The sequence below is a fragment of the Opisthorchis viverrini genome, assembly GCF_000715545.1.
Source record: "Opisthorchis viverrini unplaced genomic scaffold opera_v5_76, whole genome shotgun sequence".
Lineage (NCBI taxonomy): Eukaryota > Metazoa > Platyhelminthes > Trematoda > Opisthorchiida > Opisthorchiidae > Opisthorchis > Opisthorchis viverrini.
In genome coordinates, this window is record NW_008751730.1 from 1,063,309 (window position 1) to 1,081,943 (window position 18,635).

At 46.7% G+C, this 18,635-nt stretch overlaps 2 protein-coding genes across 2 annotated transcripts in view; one reads left to right on the top strand and one right to left on the bottom strand.

Annotated features, from left to right (window-relative positions):
* The window catches only part of T265_04472 (hypothetical protein), a gene marked incomplete at both ends in the record, with an annotated part of 58,639 nt that overhangs the window by 24,682 nt on the left and 15,322 nt on the right, over window positions 1-18,635 (top strand). Inside the window, 4 exons of the mRNA XM_009169221.1 lie at window positions 1,281-1,411; window positions 2,517-2,780; window positions 5,539-5,605; window positions 15,530-15,632. Coding sequence (XP_009167485.1) covers window positions 1,281-1,411; window positions 2,517-2,780; window positions 5,539-5,605; window positions 15,530-15,632 — 565 coding nt within the window. The remainder of the gene's footprint in view (window positions 1-1,280; window positions 1,412-2,516; window positions 2,781-5,538; window positions 5,606-15,529; window positions 15,633-18,635) is intronic.
* The window catches only part of T265_04473 (hypothetical protein), a gene marked incomplete at both ends in the record, with an annotated part of 23,036 nt that continues 8,173 nt past the window's right edge, over window positions 3,773-18,635 (bottom strand). Inside the window, 11 exons of the mRNA XM_009169222.1 lie at window positions 3,773-3,901; window positions 4,344-4,628; window positions 5,085-5,212; window positions 6,149-6,342; window positions 8,265-8,366; window positions 13,627-13,704; window positions 14,638-14,755; window positions 16,153-16,327; window positions 16,486-16,618; window positions 16,862-17,060; window positions 17,192-17,304. Coding sequence (XP_009167486.1) covers window positions 3,773-3,901; window positions 4,344-4,628; window positions 5,085-5,212; window positions 6,149-6,342; window positions 8,265-8,366; window positions 13,627-13,704; window positions 14,638-14,755; window positions 16,153-16,327; window positions 16,486-16,618; window positions 16,862-17,060; window positions 17,192-17,304 — 1,654 coding nt within the window. The remainder of the gene's footprint in view (window positions 3,902-4,343; window positions 4,629-5,084; window positions 5,213-6,148; window positions 6,343-8,264; window positions 8,367-13,626; window positions 13,705-14,637; window positions 14,756-16,152; window positions 16,328-16,485; window positions 16,619-16,861; window positions 17,061-17,191; window positions 17,305-18,635) is intronic.

Consider the following 18,635-nt stretch of genomic DNA (forward strand, 5'->3'; position numbering starts at 1 on the left):
CGCACTTGACAGCCCACTGACAATGCTGGATTTATGCACCAATTTGTCAGCTCCCGCCTCCAATGCGTAGCTACCTACCCCACCCCCAAATCATCGGTGAACGAAACTGTGGCAGCTTCAACCACCGTACAACGAGTACGCGGTTATTACAGCTGACAAGGATGATGAAGATGATGATGATGGTGATGCATGAGATCCTTCCATTCAAGTAACACCTTGAAGGTGACAATTTTCACGAGTCACTCTCCTCCTGCTGCGAATTTCTCATGCTAGCGAAATCTTCCAGGAAGCAATTGGTTTTCGTAGAGCAATACTCAGATGGAAAGAGAAGAACAGAATTTTCGATGTTCGAAATATTCACCGGCTAACTTGACCTCATTCCCTCCCCCCGCTAGGAGCAAACCAAATTGTACTTTTATGAGATACGTCAGACTAAATATAATAAATTTGCAGTTGAATACAGTTCACATCACCATGATACCCAGGTGACTTCGATGGTTGCTTCTCCACAGAACTGTTCAATCCTGCCCGAAAGCCCATGATTGTGCAAGAAACATCGGTCCAACTGTTGTGTATGCGCGATGAAGTATCAAGATGCGATTGGATAAAGTTTGAATTTCCATAAGAAAGCCGAGGGACTGCCCCCTCGCAACTTTTAGAGATCACGTATGTCTGTTCGACCACGCGTACGTTCCGAGAAGCAATCATTCGAACACCCAGTCAAAACTAGGCTATTTTGATGTGTGTTGTCGATAGAACACTGGCACAGTGTCCGGTATGGGTGCCGAACTGTTTTCCTAGGTTAGCGGTAGTTTCGTGCGCCTGTTTGACTTGGTCAGACATGTACTACTGACCATTCGAAACGGGGCCGAAACGGCATCTCTTAAAATTCATTTGTGGCAAAGCAAACAAATTTATGTTTGACCTCGTAGAACCGATCCGGCATGCTGAATTTCTTGAAAAGTACTATGAAAACAATTTAACTAGTCAGATCGAAGAATCGTCCTCACAAGGACATCCGGGGGATTAATGTTTGTATGGTGACCAAATGATATAAACCTTGGGATAGCAGAATCGATTTACAAGTTGACAGCACAAGTGGTCAGCGGCAACCAGATGAATAGCAGAATCGATTTACAAGTTGACAGCACAAGTGGTCAGTGGCAACCAGATGAAACTACCCCAAAACCAGCCGCCCCACATCCGGCGCTCGCGGCTCGTGCGTCTAAGCATCTAGGTTCACCTGCCGGATTTGACCCCGTCACACCATTCATCTGTAGCACCCTTTCGGTGCCTAGCTCCCATGCCACCCGAAGGTTGCACGAGGGCTGGGATACTGTCAGGTCGTTCAAGCTTGGACAGAGGAAGTCGAAAGGCGGAGGTCGGATTCAAACCACGGACCTTCCGGCCAGTGAATTCGCGCTCTAACCACTTGGACCATCTCGTCGCATCACATATTGCAGAACCAATCAGAAGACAGACTAATCCTCATTTTCATCCAATAGGGTGTTTACAATCACGCGAACTACAAGGCATCAATGCTGTACTGTCAAACTGCGATTACTCTGGAGGTTCTTTTGTCTCCCTTATTGAAGCACAGCGCCGTGTAACTAACAAATCTGGACACTGAAGTGAACATTTTTCAAGCTTTTGACTGTAGCGTGCCAGCGAATAGTAGAACTTAGATATCCGCTCACTCTTATCAACCCTATATGACTCTTTTTAACATTTTAACATCCGGCGAGAATGAAAACTCTTAACAGGTCTTTTCGAAGGCGGATCACGGTTTTCGGCGGGTTTTCTGTATCCTGTTTTTTTAATGTTACTTCCGACTAGCCCATCGTTATTCAGTCACTTTCAGCTTGAGCGTAGAGCTGTACCACAATTGTTGAAGATACTCCCGTCATCGCCCCTCATTCGTCTGTAATATACGTAAGGTTCGAAACGAAGACATTCCACGCTTAATAAACTTGTCAGATTTTTCTCTAGTATGTATCCTGGCTTGGTTACTGGTTGTCCGTCTGGATGGTTGTGCGGAGGCCAGCCGTCCCTAATAACTGAACACCACATCATTTGGACGGATATGTCATGTGCAGGACACGGCCCAAACGAAGGCATGCCCTGATTGGTCAGAATGCCAGCCAATCCGGATCGAGCTCCTTTGACTCGGGGACCGATACAGAGTTGCACTACTGTTCAGCAAGTCACAACAATGATGGGTTAAGCCCCGATTTTAACCCAGTTGCCATGAATCAGGCATGGAGAATTGTACGGAAAGAATAATTTGAATCGTTGTAGAAGGGCGCCTATGTAAACGCGGTGGTTGAGCCACACCTCTCCGTTTTTTTCATACTGTTTGGTTGAGGTAGTGAATGGAGTCGGTAAACAATGGGTCCTTTGCTTAAAGTGTTGTGGTTCTGTGGGACCCTATTGAGTAAACAACCTTTGAGGATGATCACAAACTCGGTTTCACTGTGCGGCGTCGACTTCATTCACGGTTCCCCAATTTATCACAGGTTCGAAACGACCTCCTTGGTTTGCTTCACCTGATCCCCGTGGACAAGCAGCACCGATTTTCCTACAAATTTATCTACGATCGTTTGACGCGTCTGTGGCCCGAAATGACCGATGCCATGCAAACGCTAACGCAATGGAGTCAATGTCCGACCAACACTAGCAGTCCGGGTGGTGCTGTGCCCGACTGGTTCGCTTCCGTTCCACTTCAGTTGGAAAATCAGACTTCAGGATGTCCACCATTGTGGAACCGTCCGCAACTCACTGTAAGTCGTTATGTTTGTTGGGTCTTTTGACGCGACTGCAACGATATCTTGAAAAGTCCAAATTTTGGACATTTTTGTAGGTATCACATGATTTCGTTACCTAGGTTGTTCTTAACTTTTTGAGAAAATATGATGCGGTTCGAACGCACCGTTCGTGCGCAACCTCGTCTCAGAACATCTGTGCTATTGTCAGCGCGGCTTTTTTGTTGAGTTCGGTTGTATTTTGTGTGCAACCGCGTAGCATTCCTTTGACAGTGATTACAAACACCAGCTGTGATGTTTCCGTATTTTCTGCAGGTTCGTAAACAAATGACATTGAAGTTCCTTCAGTGATGTGTTTCGATCACATCAGTCGCCTATGCGTCTGCGGTGAAAACGGAACGGACAGAATAGTGTGCATTAAAACTGGTCTGCAACGACACCGATTGTTACACAAAAGGTATTTGGTGAGATGGTTCAGTGATTAGAGGACGAATTTGCCGACTGGAAGTGTCATGGTTCGAACCCGACCTTCCTGACTTCCCCTGTCTAGGCTTGGGCAACCTGGCAGTATTCCAGCCTCTCGTGCTCCCTTTAGGTGGCATGGCAGTTAGGTACCGAAACGGCACTACAGCTGAACGGTTCTGCAATCTCGCAAAATAGGTTTTACATTCTAGTGGTTTCCTGAAGAGCTCAACATTTAGGCTGAAGGGACCCTTCCGTTTTCAGTAGGAAGGACGTCTGATCGAAAAGATTTACTACCAATTCAAGTCTTGACTTTTCGGCGAGCGCTTTAAAAAATCCAAAAGGAACAACCCCTGTTAATGTGTTGGTCTGTCTTGGATCTTCTATTACAAACTTTGTTTGTGTCACATATCAGATGTCTAGATAAGTCGGGCAACTGAATCCTCGTGGTCTGTTGAGGAATACGGAGTCTCTTCTGTGGAGAAGATCAGGATACTTCGTTCAGCTGTAGCAACCTTTCGGTGCCCAACTGCCATGCCACCCGAAGGTTACACGAGGGTTAGGATACTGCCAGGTTCTCCAAGTCTAGACAGGGGAAGTCGAGAGACAGAGGTCGGTTTTGAACCACGGACCTTCCGGTCAGTAAATTCGTGTTCCAACTGCTGGGGCCATCTCGCCTATGGATACTTGGCGACTTTTAACTCCCTTGGTAATGGCGTTGCTGGCTTATCCCCACCACATGGGTATTGGACAGGCCGAATCTTTGGACCTTTTTACATCGGTCTCTTCCTTATATTGCCCCCGTTCTCATGGGAAGACGAGGTTTTTATTGCTGATATTCGTTGGTTGGAGCGGTTGGTGCTCGACGGACGCGGTGCGTACACCCACTGATCTACGCCGTTTACGTTGCGTACTTCACATACTGCATCGCTGTCCATCCCCACAAAACCCGTATCATTCGGTCACGTAATGAATGGAAGTGTTCTAAGGGGAATCGAACAGTAGCCTGGCAGGGACATCGGCTGCGTTGGGGATCCTCAGGATTCCGTGACCATACGCGCGAATGGTTAGTAGCAGTGACAGACGACTCGGTTACGAAGTCATAGCAGTGTCATCCACTGCGTATGTCTGAGAGGCGAGATGGACCAAGTGGTTAGAGCGCGAATTTACTGACCGAAAGGTCCGTGGTTCGAACCCGACCTCTGCCACTCGGCTTTCCCTGTCTATGTTTGGGCGACCTGACAGTATCCCATCCCTCGTACCTCCCTCTTGTGGCATGGTAGCTAGGCACCGAAAGGGTGCTACAGCTGGACAACTATGTGTCCTCACACTGGTAACCCCGAATCCTTCGCCATTCGCCGAATTCGTCCGCATCGGTCTTGCAAACGATCGCCTTGAATAACCCTTTGCAGATGAAGTCACTGCATCTTGGTAGAGAGTTTCTACTCAATGTACTGTACCGCACTGTCTACAACAATAATATCACTAATACCACTACTACTGAAAGGAAGAAGGCCTTCGCTGTGGAGTTGTTTATTAGAGAACACTAATTGAACAGGAAGCAAAACTCTCATATGCACATTGTTTTTTCTTAAAACTGAATATCCGTCTTCCTCTTGAGCTCGTCTTCCTGAACTGTCCTGGATATTCATTGACCATCACTCAAATGTAAACGAATGGTACAAAGCAATTCCACAAAATTACGTACTAAATCCCATCCTCCATTCGATCAAAGCAGGGTTACCAGAAACTACATACTACTCGCGTGTGTCATCAGTAGTATCCACCTACTAATAATACTCATCGTTCAGCTGTAACTCCTCTTCGGTGCCCAGCTGGCATGCCACCAGAAGCAATTACCAGGCCTGCGATAACGCCATGGTGCCTAAGCCTAGACAAGGAAATTCGAGATGCTGAGTTTGGCTTGGGACCGCAGACCTTGCGGCCGGTAAGTTCGAACCCTAACCACTGAGCCATCTCGAGCTCAACTGTGTCGGTCACCAAACGGTATTGAACCAAATGACGAGCATTGTTGTTTCCATCCCACCGTTATTTCGCTTAAACCTTCATGTCATGAGTTATCGTCTTACGTATTTACAGGCACCCGCCCCTCATTCCATGGAAACCCGCGGGTTTTAACAGGTGATCCTGACGGAATTAACGAAGCCGGCTAATTTTTTCTTGCATGACGTATTATGCAGATGACACAGCCTAATTTTCTTGCACCGCTTGTCCGTTTTTGAACTTTTCCTCATTTTTTAACTTCAACTGTTTACTAACTCATAATGATGCTTCGTTTTCTACCCAACCTCAGGTACATCTGCATTTGGGTTTCATCTCTTTGTCGGCTAGCAAGCATTTCGAAAGTTCAATTGGACGAGGTAAGCTCTTCGTATGTTCGCCCGTCTGTCTATGCGGAGTTCTTAAACCCTCAAACGAACTAGGGACTTGGAGAAGCTTAATTATTTCGGCGGAAATTATCACTCGACCAGGGGGAACAAGCCCCCGAATAATGATTATTTTGGGCAACTTTCAAAGTTCTCCACAATTTCGGAGAGATAACTACCCAGTCCCCTCCCCTCCCCGAATGCGGCCAATTATCCACGCGTAAGTCACTCATGACAAGACCAAGCTTCGGATATCCGCTTCGTTCTACGGCGGTTTTTCCTGTCTGTCGCAGCTGTTTGTGGCGATATCCGTCAGAATCCGTGAAAAAGGCACTCCGTAGTCCATATCAACCGCGTTTGACGTGTTGGATTCTGCAGATGGCAGTCACACGTTCAACTGTAAGTTGATTCCGGCGATACACTCGCTACTATTAGTTAGCCCGAAGAGACTGGACCTTTCCGTGGTGTGACGGTTCGCGTACGAAAGCGATCCATTGAGCTATACCGGGGATCGTCCACAGGGTCGTCGATACTCACAGGGTCTCATACCAGGTTGGTCCATGGGTAGAGGTCTGACGAACACAGTCTCCTGGCCCTCCATGTTGGGGGTTGGAACATGTGGCGACTTGTTCCGTGGAAATGGTAATGCATTTGCATTTCTTGCCAACCACTGCTGCCTTGCGGTTAGGCGTTTGAGCAAAAGGCTTTGATTGAGGACCCTAATCGTCCTTCTGTCTAGGTGTGGGCGCCCCGACAGTATCGCAGCCCACATACAACGTACAGCAGTGAAGCATCGGCGTTGAACACTGATGTCATGCTGCCGATGATGATGATGATGATGATGATGAAGATGATGATGATGAGTAGTTGGGAGAGACAAAAGACGACCCAATATGCTTGTGTGAGTTGCTCTTCAGACGGTCACAATCGGACACCCTGTGTAGATTGTGGAAAATTGTGTGACAGCGTGAGGCACCGTCCACTAACAGGTAGCCAGTCGTAACAGCTTGGTAGAGGTCTGGTTAGGTTACCACTGTATAGCGGGACTCAGTTATCAATTCATCGGATTCTGGGCACAGTCAGGGCTACAATCGGAATGCGGTTACATTATACACCATTACTGGATAACGGTTGCTCTTCAGGCCCGAAACACACGCACTTTTAGTGGCACTCATCTGCTCCTGCTTATCCAACCCAAAACTGGCGACGGGAGTACACTGCATACTCGTCTGTTTCCGAGGCGTGATGTTTCTCTTTCGGTGACTCCGAAGTGAGTGTCAAATCCTCATAAAACTCTGTTAATCGGGTCCTCAAAGTAGATTCTTCCAAATTGGGACGAAGATCTCTAGTGTGTGAACTGGTTATCACTTACACGTACAATTGAGAAGTCACCAAAACAGGCCATCTACTTAACCACCTCCCTGTGAAGGCAACCTCTCTACTACGGCTTCTTGGCTGTCTACGTTACTCTCAAGCTCTATTTAGTTCGACATACTTTTCTCGTTTTTTGTTCGAAGGTTGACCCGAATTTGGAAAATACACCCGAAAGTTGGACTTTGCTTTAAAGTGCAAAATCGGCCTGTCTATGAAAAAACGTTATATGTTGTCGATATGTGCGTAAAGAGATTATAGAAGAATGCCACTGTAACTCCACCGGTAAATACACGTCCACTGATCACAAGGACCCAAATGCCTGATTTCAAAATTCCAAGTTTGTCAGTTGAGAAAAATAATTCAGAGTGGGTCTGTGAAAATAAAAGGAAACCCCTTCAGCTGTAGCACCCTTTCGGTGCCTGTCATGCCACCCGAAGTAAGCTTGAGGGTTAGGATACTGCCAGTTTGCCCTAGCCTAGATAGGAAAAGGAATAGTGAGGTTCGAACCACGGACCTTCCAATCAGTAAATTCGCGCTCTAACCACTTGGGCCATCTTTCCTGTAGAGATTTCACGAAATGCTCGGCTCAGAGCCGTAGGTGTATAGGTGACGAAATTGGTTCATATGCCTCGTTTCATTCCAATGGGTTGTTCTATTTCTGGAAGCTAGTCAATTTTTTGTCCCAACTGTTCATGGGTCTACGTAAGGATCCTGATAATTCTATATCAGTGTACCCACAGCCTTCTTCGATATTGTGGATTGCAATCAACTGGTCGCCAAAGGACCTGGGGACTATTCGCGGCAAAAACTGTCTTACAAGACCATTCTTTTGTTGGAGATCATCGTCAACAGTGGTTATAGCTGCCACAGTGTAGTTCACCAATAGTTTGGGGGGTGGGGAGGTAGAGATAGCTACGCATTGGAGGTGATAGCTGATGTAATTGATGCGTAAATACAGGGTTGCCAGTGGACTTTTCATCGGGGAGATCGGGTCCCTATCCAAGGAGGCGGCGACGACCAGCGCGGCTGAGTTTCCCGGCAACCACTTTCATACTTCACTGTCAAGTCATTGTTTGACCCCCGCTCTACAGAGGATGCGCGAGGTACCCCCGGTCTATTCAAAATTGCTTTCATACTACATGGGGTCGCCTGTGTGTGTGTGTGTGTGTGTGTGAGTTTTCATCGCTCATTTTCTTGATTTATTCATGCTGTACAGGATGCACAGCCTTCCTCCTCGGTCAGCATTTTGGCTCAGTGGTTAGAGCGCGAATTTACCGACCGGAAGGTCTGTGGTGCAAACCCGACCTCAGCCCTTTGACTTCCCCCGTCTAGGTTTGGGCAGCCTGACAGTATCCCAGCGCTCGTGCTTTTTTCGGGTGGCCTGGCAGTTAGGAACCGGAAGTGGGGTACAGCTGAACGATTATTTATTATCAGTACTTATACTCCACTAGCACCCTCGATTTTGTCTGTCAGGTGCGCTGCTGTTCCTACCTACCTAAATCCCATTTTCTACTTCATAGCCACAGTGAGTCGTTTTCGCCGTGTTTTCGGGATTTCGGTGGTCTAATTCTCCCTTTTTTGTGTTTGATAAGTTTGTCTGTTTTCGGATTTGGGAAACATCATGTGTTGGGATTTATCACACATACTCTAATGCTCCGTCTTGTGGACACCGCTGATGAATGACGTTCAGTATTATGCTAGATTAGGAACAGTATCGCTTCTGCCGAATTGGCATATTCATACCAGTTACTCTTGGCGCAATGTGAATTCCGAACTTCCCTGGTTTTTTTCACTGACCCCTGATCACACTTTATGTAATGTGCATTAGATTTTTCCATCAGCTAGGCGTTATCTCCATTCCACCCTCTTGCCTACTTCCCAAGTTAGTCTGAACCTGGTTCGTGCATCGCACGCCTGATAGTGGAAGCTAATTGGCTGTTGGTGAAGGGAAAAGGCCTTTGCTGCGGAGTTGTGTATTAGAAAATGCCAACTGAACAGTTACAGACTATTGGACAGGGAAGCAAAACTCTCATATGCATCTTAATTACAAAAACTGAATATGCATCTTCCCTTGAACTTTCCTGGATGTTCATTGACTGTTGGTGAAATCCAAGCAAACGCGACTCCACGATTTCCATAACAGGTCTCACTTTTCACTGATCACACTTTATGTAATGTGCATTAGATTTTTCCATCAGCTAGGCGTTATCTCCATTCCACCCTCTTGCCTACTTCCCAAGTTAGTCTGAACCTGGTTCGTGCATCGCACGCCTGATAGTGGAAGCTAATTGGCTGTTGGTGAAGGGAAAAGGCCTTTGCTGCGGAGTTGTGTATTAGAAAATGCCAACTGAACAGTTACAGACTATTGGACAGGGAAGCAAAACTCTCATATGCATCTTAATTACAAAAACTGAATATGCATCTTCCCTTGAACTTTCCTGGAATGTTCATTGCTGTTGCTGAAATCCAAGCAAACGCGACTCCACGATTTCCATAATAGGTCTCACTTTTCAAGAGACGCAAAGCGGATTTACGGGGAAACATACTACTCGCATGCCCCTACATCAGTATAGCATCACCGCCACACTGTCCACAGAACATGTTTCGGCCGTCGTATCTGAAAAGACTTGTTACCCCCCCCCCCATCCTCATGCCATACAGCGCTCGTCTGTAGCGTGCACTCTAGGACCGGGACTGCTAAGGTTGAGCAAGCAAATTTGTATTAACCCTGACAAGGGCGCAAACTTACTGACCGAACGATCGGAGGTTCGTACCCAACCTCTACATTGGTATAGACCACCTGGGCAGCCCGCTGGTATCTCAGCTTCCTGTGCTTTGTTCAGGTGGTATGGTAGCTAGGCGCCAAAGGTGTGTTGCAGAGTACAGCACTTGTAGAACCTCAGTGTTAACTGGTCTCACTCCTCACTTAGTTGTCCACTCGTTTTGATAAAACTAGCCTCTGAAGAACAAATCGCCCTGCTTGCTTAAAAGGGTTTCAACGCCCTTTTTATCGGTATTATCAGGGATTGGCTTAATTACTTATGTAATTCGCTCTGACACCACATACTACTGAACTGACCACCGTCTCATGGTTATAGTACTTCTCAAAAGCGACCTTCTGGAGAGGGGTCACTCACAAGGGCGATGGAAACTATGGGCAGCCCACTACCGGTTTCGATTTGCAGGGGGCTCATCTCCTAAGTAAACACCACATTGTACGTAGACTGCAGTGAACACTCTCCCTTCAACACAACTTAACTTACGCCTATATGTGAATAAGGGTGATGGAAACTAGGAGGCCACGCCCACCTGATGAACCCCACGAAGTGTGAAGCCGTTAGAATGGGTTTCACAGAGTTTTCATCAACCCTTGAGTAATATTATAAACGAGGGAAGCAGGTGGATACTAGACCAAAGTGCTTCATTCTGCATAGCTTCCAACCTTGAAACGGCCACCTGGGGAACAGCTGCATTCCTGAGCCCCAACATGCCACTGTGTAGGCCCTTTGTCCGTACTGTTCGCCATGATGATCGCTACTCAGTTCGTCCTTTGAAGAATTGTGTTCGCTGATTAGTTTCAGTCATTCGACAGCCTGCTGAATTGCACGTCTTCAGCATCAAGAGGCTCTTAAAACTTCACTTTTTATACACGGAAAACATCGTCATCATCAATATTTAGTACTAGTGCTTCGCTGGGGTACAACTTTACTTTACTTGAAGGCCTCGTTTTTTTTAAAAAATTCTACAATAATGCGGAGGTGCCCACTCTTCAAGACACTCACCAGGACATCCTGGATATAAACTGACAAGGGGAACGCTACTGATACCGATTAGCAGCCATATCTTGCAGTGTCCAACCACGCACGGGGAGAATCACCTGGAACCTATCCTGGAAGATGAGGCCACGTTAAAGGTTGGGCTTTCTGAATTGGGCACGAAAAACAGTACTCTTTTCGGAAAACGATGGTTCGACATGAGCAGTACATAGCCTAACCAACGCAACTTCCGGTACTGGACACATTCTTCGGTGGAAGTCCCCAGTTGTTTTCTGTCTCCTTGCGGAGTCACTTGTCTCAGTTTCGTTCAACATTCCCGGAAGGACCTCCAGATTAAAATGCATTGGTAAAACTTAGTCCATTGTTGGTCCTCTTGATTTTTATGTTTTTTTTTTGCAAGCAAAGACATTACGTCCTTTGCAACCGGTTTGCGCGTTTTGGTTTTTTTTAGCATTCTCATCAGTGCCCCCAAGAACACGTCAACATCACAGAATTACGCTGAATCGCATCCACTTTCTAGTCACTCATTTTGGCGAGTGTGACCTTTTGCAGCGGCGGTTGCTGCTCTCCCGGATTGGGTTGAACACAAAGATGTCAAATATGCTTGTCAAATGTGCCGGTGTTATACGTTGGCCAACCAAGAGTTGAAATGGAGAGCTCGGTTCCCTCCAGTATGACATGCATAAACAAGTACCGCAGTTGTGATCCAGAGAATTTTTAGTCCATTTTGGTCCTCTTGATTTTTATGTTTTTTTTTTGCAAGCAAAGACATTACGTCCTTTGCAACCGGTTTGCGCGTTTTGGTTTTTTTTTGCATTTTCATCAGTGCCCCCAAGAACACGTCAACATCACAGAATTACGCTGAATCGCATCCACTTTCTAGTCACTCATTTTGGCGAGTGTGACCTTTTGCAGCGGCGGTTGCTGCTCTCCCGGATTGGGTTGAACACAAAGATGTCAAATATGCTTGTCAAATGTGCCGGTGTTATACGTTGGCCAACCGAGATTTGAAATGGAGAGCTCGGTTCCCTCCAGTATGACATGCATAAACAAGTACCGCAGTTGTGATCCAGAGAATTTACCCTCCCCTCGCTATGTACCGGTGTATGGCTGCGTGATCCCGAGAGCTGTCACCGCCATAACCGAATATTGTCGAGGGACGAATGTAGAAAAGTTGAGGGCGTAGTTTTCCATTCACTGCTACCCAAAAGTTGAAACATGTATTCATTCAGGTTTGTGCGCGTGAGCGCCTTCTGGTTCATTGCTTATGGTGCTCACAACTGAGGCTTACTCAAACTTGCAAACCGGTTTGCATTTCCTTGGAAATCCGCGTTTCGGTCACTGAAGCCAATGCGCGACACGAATCTGTTCAAAATCAAGGAAACAGGAATCCCACACACTGGCCAGATGAAAGATCGCATTGGAATTAGGTGGACTATTGGTATAAAAGCAAACTAACTGTTACCGCTCTGTCAATAGGATTTCGGCTGTTCGGTTCCTTTCCCGATCGACTGTTTCAAAATCCAATCTCCACCGACTGAGATACGTGGTTCTGCAATATCATCCTTCCGTTAGGTTTGCTGTGGTTGATGAAAATGAGTTGTCTTGAATATCTTTGGTCAACGTATTTTATCTCTTACCGTCATCAAGGACAGCAACATCAGCGTTGACAGAATAGAGTGCGTACAGAAAGGGTGGGTGGCGAAGGGGACTTGGTACATAAACTTCCAGGATATTAATCAGATAATCTGAAACAAATAGCCACTAACATCGATTGACCGCCATTCATTGCAATGTTCCCAGCGCATGAGAGATCACGGGGTCTCTCTCTCGGAAGGCGGATCGCATCCATAACACCTAAACTCTTCGTTGTCTCCTTCGCACACTTCTATCATGTGACGCGCTGGCCACCTCGCGGCTTACAACATTCTGAACGAGGCACAGAAAACAGTTCCCGTCTTGCTAGACAATGTTTCGGCATGCGGAGCACAAGGCCACCTCATTGTAGCTGGCAGTGCCCAGTACTTTTAGCGACTGAACTACCTCGAAGCAAGTGCTCTTTGTACAGAGATTGAGTGCCCTTGTGGGCATCTTGGGAATAACCGAAAGAGTCACACCCTGAAGGTGTAGTTATGACGTGCTATCCAGGAAGTTGTCAGATCGATAGACAGAAAAGAGGACAAATGCTCCGGTCATGGAATCGCCTGTTCCTGTCATCAGCTCCAGATGAACCCCACTGACCCTCTAGTTCATAACGGGTTATATTTCCATAATGTGTAGCACGGAGTTATGGAACCGGTTGTTGTTGTATTGTGCGGTGGCCGAGCTATTGGGTTACGTCTGCACTGAGCCTGCCAGACTACGCGACAGGGAGAAGACAGAGAACTGGGGACACGCCTGTATTGCCAGGACAAAATATACAGAGCGTCTGCGTAAATATATGGCATGACTAATTGGCCAAATATGGTCGTTCAGTTGTTCGTTCCGTACAGTGGTTTTCCGGTCGTGAACAGTCTCAGGCCCACTACGCTGATCATGTGTTGCTAAGCCGTGTTTGGTGGGAGCCACCGCCGACTCACCTACTTTCCGGACGCGTCGTACCGATGGTGACCTTGGGGGTGCGTCACTCTCTGCACATGTACTTTTTCTTCTGTCTGGGCGCGCCCTGACAGTTGTCAAATACGAAGACGAAATATTTTCGGAAGGTCAGCAGAGATTTGCAGTCCAGACTTCATATAACCTCCTCTACTATGACGAATCCCCAGGTGGCTCATAATGTGTCGAAATATTGGTAGCTCGGGTGAGTTTATTGGTTGTTGATCAGATGGCTGTTGATCTGTTCGCCGAGCTTAGCAATTGACTTACAAACGTTTCGTCACCATATGGGAAGACATCATCAGTACGCAGTTGGGTGGGTATCTTCTGTTTGCCTGAGTGCGTTTCCTTAGAATTTTGAGGTTATCTGTTATCTCCTAACGTGATTAGCTGGTTCGTTGACAGCGTTTTTCGTGCGTTTATTGGTTTGGTTGACAGCGTTTTTCGTGCGTTTATTGGTCCGTTCGTGATTTTTGTTGCGTTGTGGTTTGCGTCTCTTCAAGTCGGTTGGTCATCCCTAAAAAATTAAGCCACAACGCAATACAAATGGAGAAAGAAACCAATTAGAACGTCGGAGGAAACTACTAAAAATAGAAGTCCTCGAAATGACAGATGACAGATAGCCTCAAAATTCTATAGAAGCGCACGTAGGCATGGTAGCCACCTAACTTCGCAATGATGATATCTTCTGCTATGGTGATGAAACGTTTGCAAGTCAATAGCCAAGCTCGGCGAACAGATCAACAGCCGTCTGATCAACCACCAATAATCCTCATGTGGATTGGTTTTGATCAGTTTCGGACCGTCTTTGAGAGGATTGCTCGAAAGTTGTAAATTTTTGTTCAATTCTTATATGGAGTATCGCCGAGACCAGGTGAGAATCACTTCAATCGGTCGACGCAGACGCTTTATGTGGACACGACTGGTTCACGCAGAATCGCGATTCAGTCAACCCAGTCCCGTCCTCTGTGGTTGATTTATGCGTCGACAGTGTCATTCTTCCTGAGAGATGTATCGGTGAAACTGAGCTAACAGGAACGGGTAACTGCGTAATTCGGGAACAAAACCTTTGAGTGTGGAATTCGGAACTGCGCAATAGATGTTATATAGTTTTCGACAAACGCACTCATTTGCAAATCAATTTGGTCTTCACCAGAAACTCAACTGCATCTTTCGTTTATGGTGCTCTAAATGTGTTGCACAAAGGCCACTGCCTCATGGTTCATTTGGTACGGCAGTCGAGATATCGCAGTATATCTTTTCATAAAGAAAACTACTCACAAGGTTGCTGAAAACTCTTTGACAGTCCACAACCGGTTTCGCCCTTCCTTGGGCTCATCAAGTAGGCGCTGCCCCCGAGTTTTCGTCAACCTTATGTTCTCATTGAACCCAAATACAACTGTTTTCAGGAAATACACACATTTGCAAATCAATTGAGTTTTCACGAGAGATTCAATCCTGTCTCTCGTTTATGATATTCTACAACTGAATGGGTTGCACAAAGGCCATTGCCTCATAGTTCAGTTGATACAACAGTCAAGATATCGCAGTATATATGCTTCTAAAGGTAACTACTCACAAAGTTGCTGTTGTTGACCTAATGAATTGCCTTTTTATGTGATTTTTCCAACCTGACGTTCTTCTGCTTGGGCGAAATGTAGTACTCATGTGTTACGCAGGTTCCTCGCTGTGTTTCACTTACAATTAGAGACAAAACGTGCAATTAATAGCCCCTAAATTGCCACTTATCTAGAGTTTACCCCGAATTTCAAAATCTAATATCTGGGATGCCGCGACTACCCAGAATCCGGTGAGTTCTGTGGAATGTGTCTCGTGTCCACATTAACTGGGAAACGAATTTTATGTATCCTACCACCTAACCCATTTAGATTTGCACGTTGTTTCTGCTTTTCAAACATATCCCCTCAGTTGTCTTCGTTTTTTTGATGCTCAACTACCAACTCCACAAGTCAGTTGGGTAAAATTCACTGACTTCCATATATTCCTAAATCGTCCTGTCCATCTTGACTGGTTGAAACTGGTTTTCTGTGTGTGTGTGTGTGGTATGGACAGTTGGGGATGAGTTGTCTTGGACTGTCCTCTGGACTCATCCTTTTGGTCTTCTTTTTGTCACACATTTGATGAATCTTTCTGCCTGTCATGTTCACTTTAGGTGGCCCACTTGGTGAACTCGTTCAGTGGACTGATCTGCTTGCTGCACTATATATGCTTGGACATAGAATCAGTCTTTCGATGGAAATAAACCCTTTGCTTGAGTAAGTGCATTCCTCTGCCCTGATATACTTGTTCGCCCCGCCTGAAGTTGCTTCCCAGTGAGCACAAGAAATTTCGATCGTTCCCGTCCAAAAATCGATCGTTCATCTAACCCAAACCTCGGGATTGGTATGCAGATCCACTGGGCTCGTATGATAAGTCAGTACACTTCATAGAATAACCCAGTGACACCGAACAGGTGAGGCTTGTGATGACTGTGCCTGCGACTCACTTGACCTGTGGAAATCCCTGAATTACACCATCTTGGTCGTAAGTTACTGAGTGCCGGAGGATACTGTGGAGATCCTTCGTCAAAACGCTGTCATCATCATCATCGACAGCATGACATCACTGTTCAACACCGATGCTTCACTGCCGTACAACCATGATTTATTTGGAAGCCTTACGGTAAAGAAAAGATTAAAGGTGGATGGGAGAGGGACTTAGTTCTAGCTTACCACAATCATTCCGAGGTGTTTACACTTCCAGACACTCATTCAGGCAATCTGGATGGAAACTGACAACAGTATTGGTTGGCAGCCATATCTTGTAGTGTTTCCAACCAGGCACAGTGAGGATCACGCGGTCCCAATCCTGGAAGGCGAGTAGCACCGACAGCAGCCAAGCGTTTCGGGATCTCCTTCATACTCCTCCGCCAAGTCAAGGGTTGGCCACCTCTCTGTTTACGCCACTCTGGCTGTCGTGACAGCCAGAATCAAACGGCTATTAAGCAGCGTGAATTCTACTTTGTTGCCATCACACCGAGGTCTATTCAATTTAGTTTGATGACCCATCCACAATTGGGAAACCTACACTCATTCCTTTATTCAGTGATTAGAGCGCGAATTCACTTACCGCAAGGTCCCTGGTTCGAATCCGGCCTCTAGCTCTCGACTTTTCTTCTCTAGGCTTGGGCAACCTGGCAGTATCCCAGCCCTTGTGCTTCCTTTGGGTGGTATGGCAGCGAAGTACCGGAAGGGTGTTACAGCTGAACGGGTTTTTATTATCTATTATTCAAAGTTGGCTGCTGCGAAGTAGAGCGTAAGGGGTTAACGAATCCGTTTCGAAGTGGTTGTAGCAGGTATTGCCTACGCCCAACCACCTGCCACGATGAAACCGTAGTTTTTCTTTTGCACGCCACTGTTGCCGAAATGTTCGTGGGAGACAGATCACGACAGGGCAGCATGAAATGAAAGTGGTCACAGTAAAGCTGATTCTTAGGGGTCTTCACCAGACTGGCAGTTGTGAGCCTGCTGTCGTTTCCTGGCTGCGATGTCTAGCTGCAGTTCGGCTGACGTGCGTTCGGGAAAGGACGGTGGAAACCTGTTGATGACATCTCAGTTTGATGCTTATTTCAGTCTTAGGGGTCTCAGACTGGCAGTGATGAGCCTGCTGTCGTTTCCTGGCTGCGATGTCTAGCTGCAGTTCGGCTGACGTGCGTTCGGGAAAGAAAGGTGGAAACCTGTTGATGACATCTCAGTTTGATGCTTATTTCAGTACCGTATATATATATATATAATAATTCGCCTGTAGCCATTTCACTGCCTAGCTGCTACCTTACCTGGAGGAAGCACGACAGCTGAGATACTGCCAGATTGCCCAAACCTAGACTGGAGTAGTCGAGATGCCGGGGTTGGATTCGAACCACGGACGTTCCGGTCACTACGTTTGCGCCTTAATTACTATGTTATGTCGAGCTTAGGATTGTTCATAGTTGTAGGCACCTTAATCTTGTTTTTCCCCTGGACTTCATCGCACTAAGTCCATTCCTCTCCATGTTTTTTCCTCTGTTTACTATGACTTCATTCCCTCAGAGTTGTATGTCAGTCGGCGTGAGAATGTGTTCCTGGTTTATTGTTCTGCATGGTGATGAAGACGATTGTTCATAAGTTTGCAGGCCGTTTAAAGCATGAAACCGAACTTTGTTAACATGAGTTTGTCTGATTTCGGGTGTCGAACGTGAGCACGTGACCTGGTGAAACGGAGACTTGGACGTGAACCAACCACTGTGCTAAGAACAGGGTCGCTTTGCCTTCGATATGTAATGCTTTGTTTTCCGATATTGGGTTGATTCAGTCTACGTTCTAGCAGGTTTCCCCCCTATTGACTGGTAGCATTTCTTCGAACGATGCTCATATGGGTGGATCCTTTGCTACTTGCGTAAGGGTCAAATGAAAGGTGCCGAGTAGCGCGCGTCACTTCCATGCGGATAGGGTTTCATGTATTAGCCTCCAACCCCACAACCTTCCGGACAGGTGTGGACCACATTACCTCAGACACAGTTGCTACAGCGTCCTTCGTCTGTGCAACTATACTTGTCCTCGCTCCGCTTCCCGATGCCGGTAAAAGATTACATCGGTATCGCCTGTTTCTTCAAGTGAAGTCAGTCTCGGTCCCGTGTTTGCGGACAGTCATCATCAGTTCGCATCCATCGGGATTAGAACTCGCAACCGTTCGACCACAGTCGGTTGAACACCAACGTGGATAGCTCACGCTTAGACAGGACGTAGCGCCACTTTAATCGCACAGTTCATCACCATCTTCAGCTTTAAAACCGCCTGCAAGTTGTGTGGTGATCACGATTGTCAGTCTCTTTCTCCGATGATCTGGGGAGTTTGCGAATGGATAGCTACACATTGAAGATAGTAGGTAGTACTCGGGAATCCACGAGTGACATTGATCTTTTCGTTGGGAAGATCGGGAGAGCTAGCTGTGCATCGGAAGCAACAGCTATTGATACATCTATTCTCGGCGTCCCCTCCAGGGTTGAACAGTCACCCACAACGACCAGCGCAGCTGAGTACTCTCTGAGGTAGCCGCTCGACTAGCATGTGTAGCACGTGACCAAGCCAGTGCAATCAGTTCATCTCTATTGGGCGTGTTATCTTTCTGACGTACTTTAGCATTACTCTTGGGCAATGCTCCGAAGACGTCGATGGTCAAACACGGAAAGTCTGTTGACAGCCTCGGCGAGCGTTTGCCAGGTTTTCGACCCGTATGGAGCA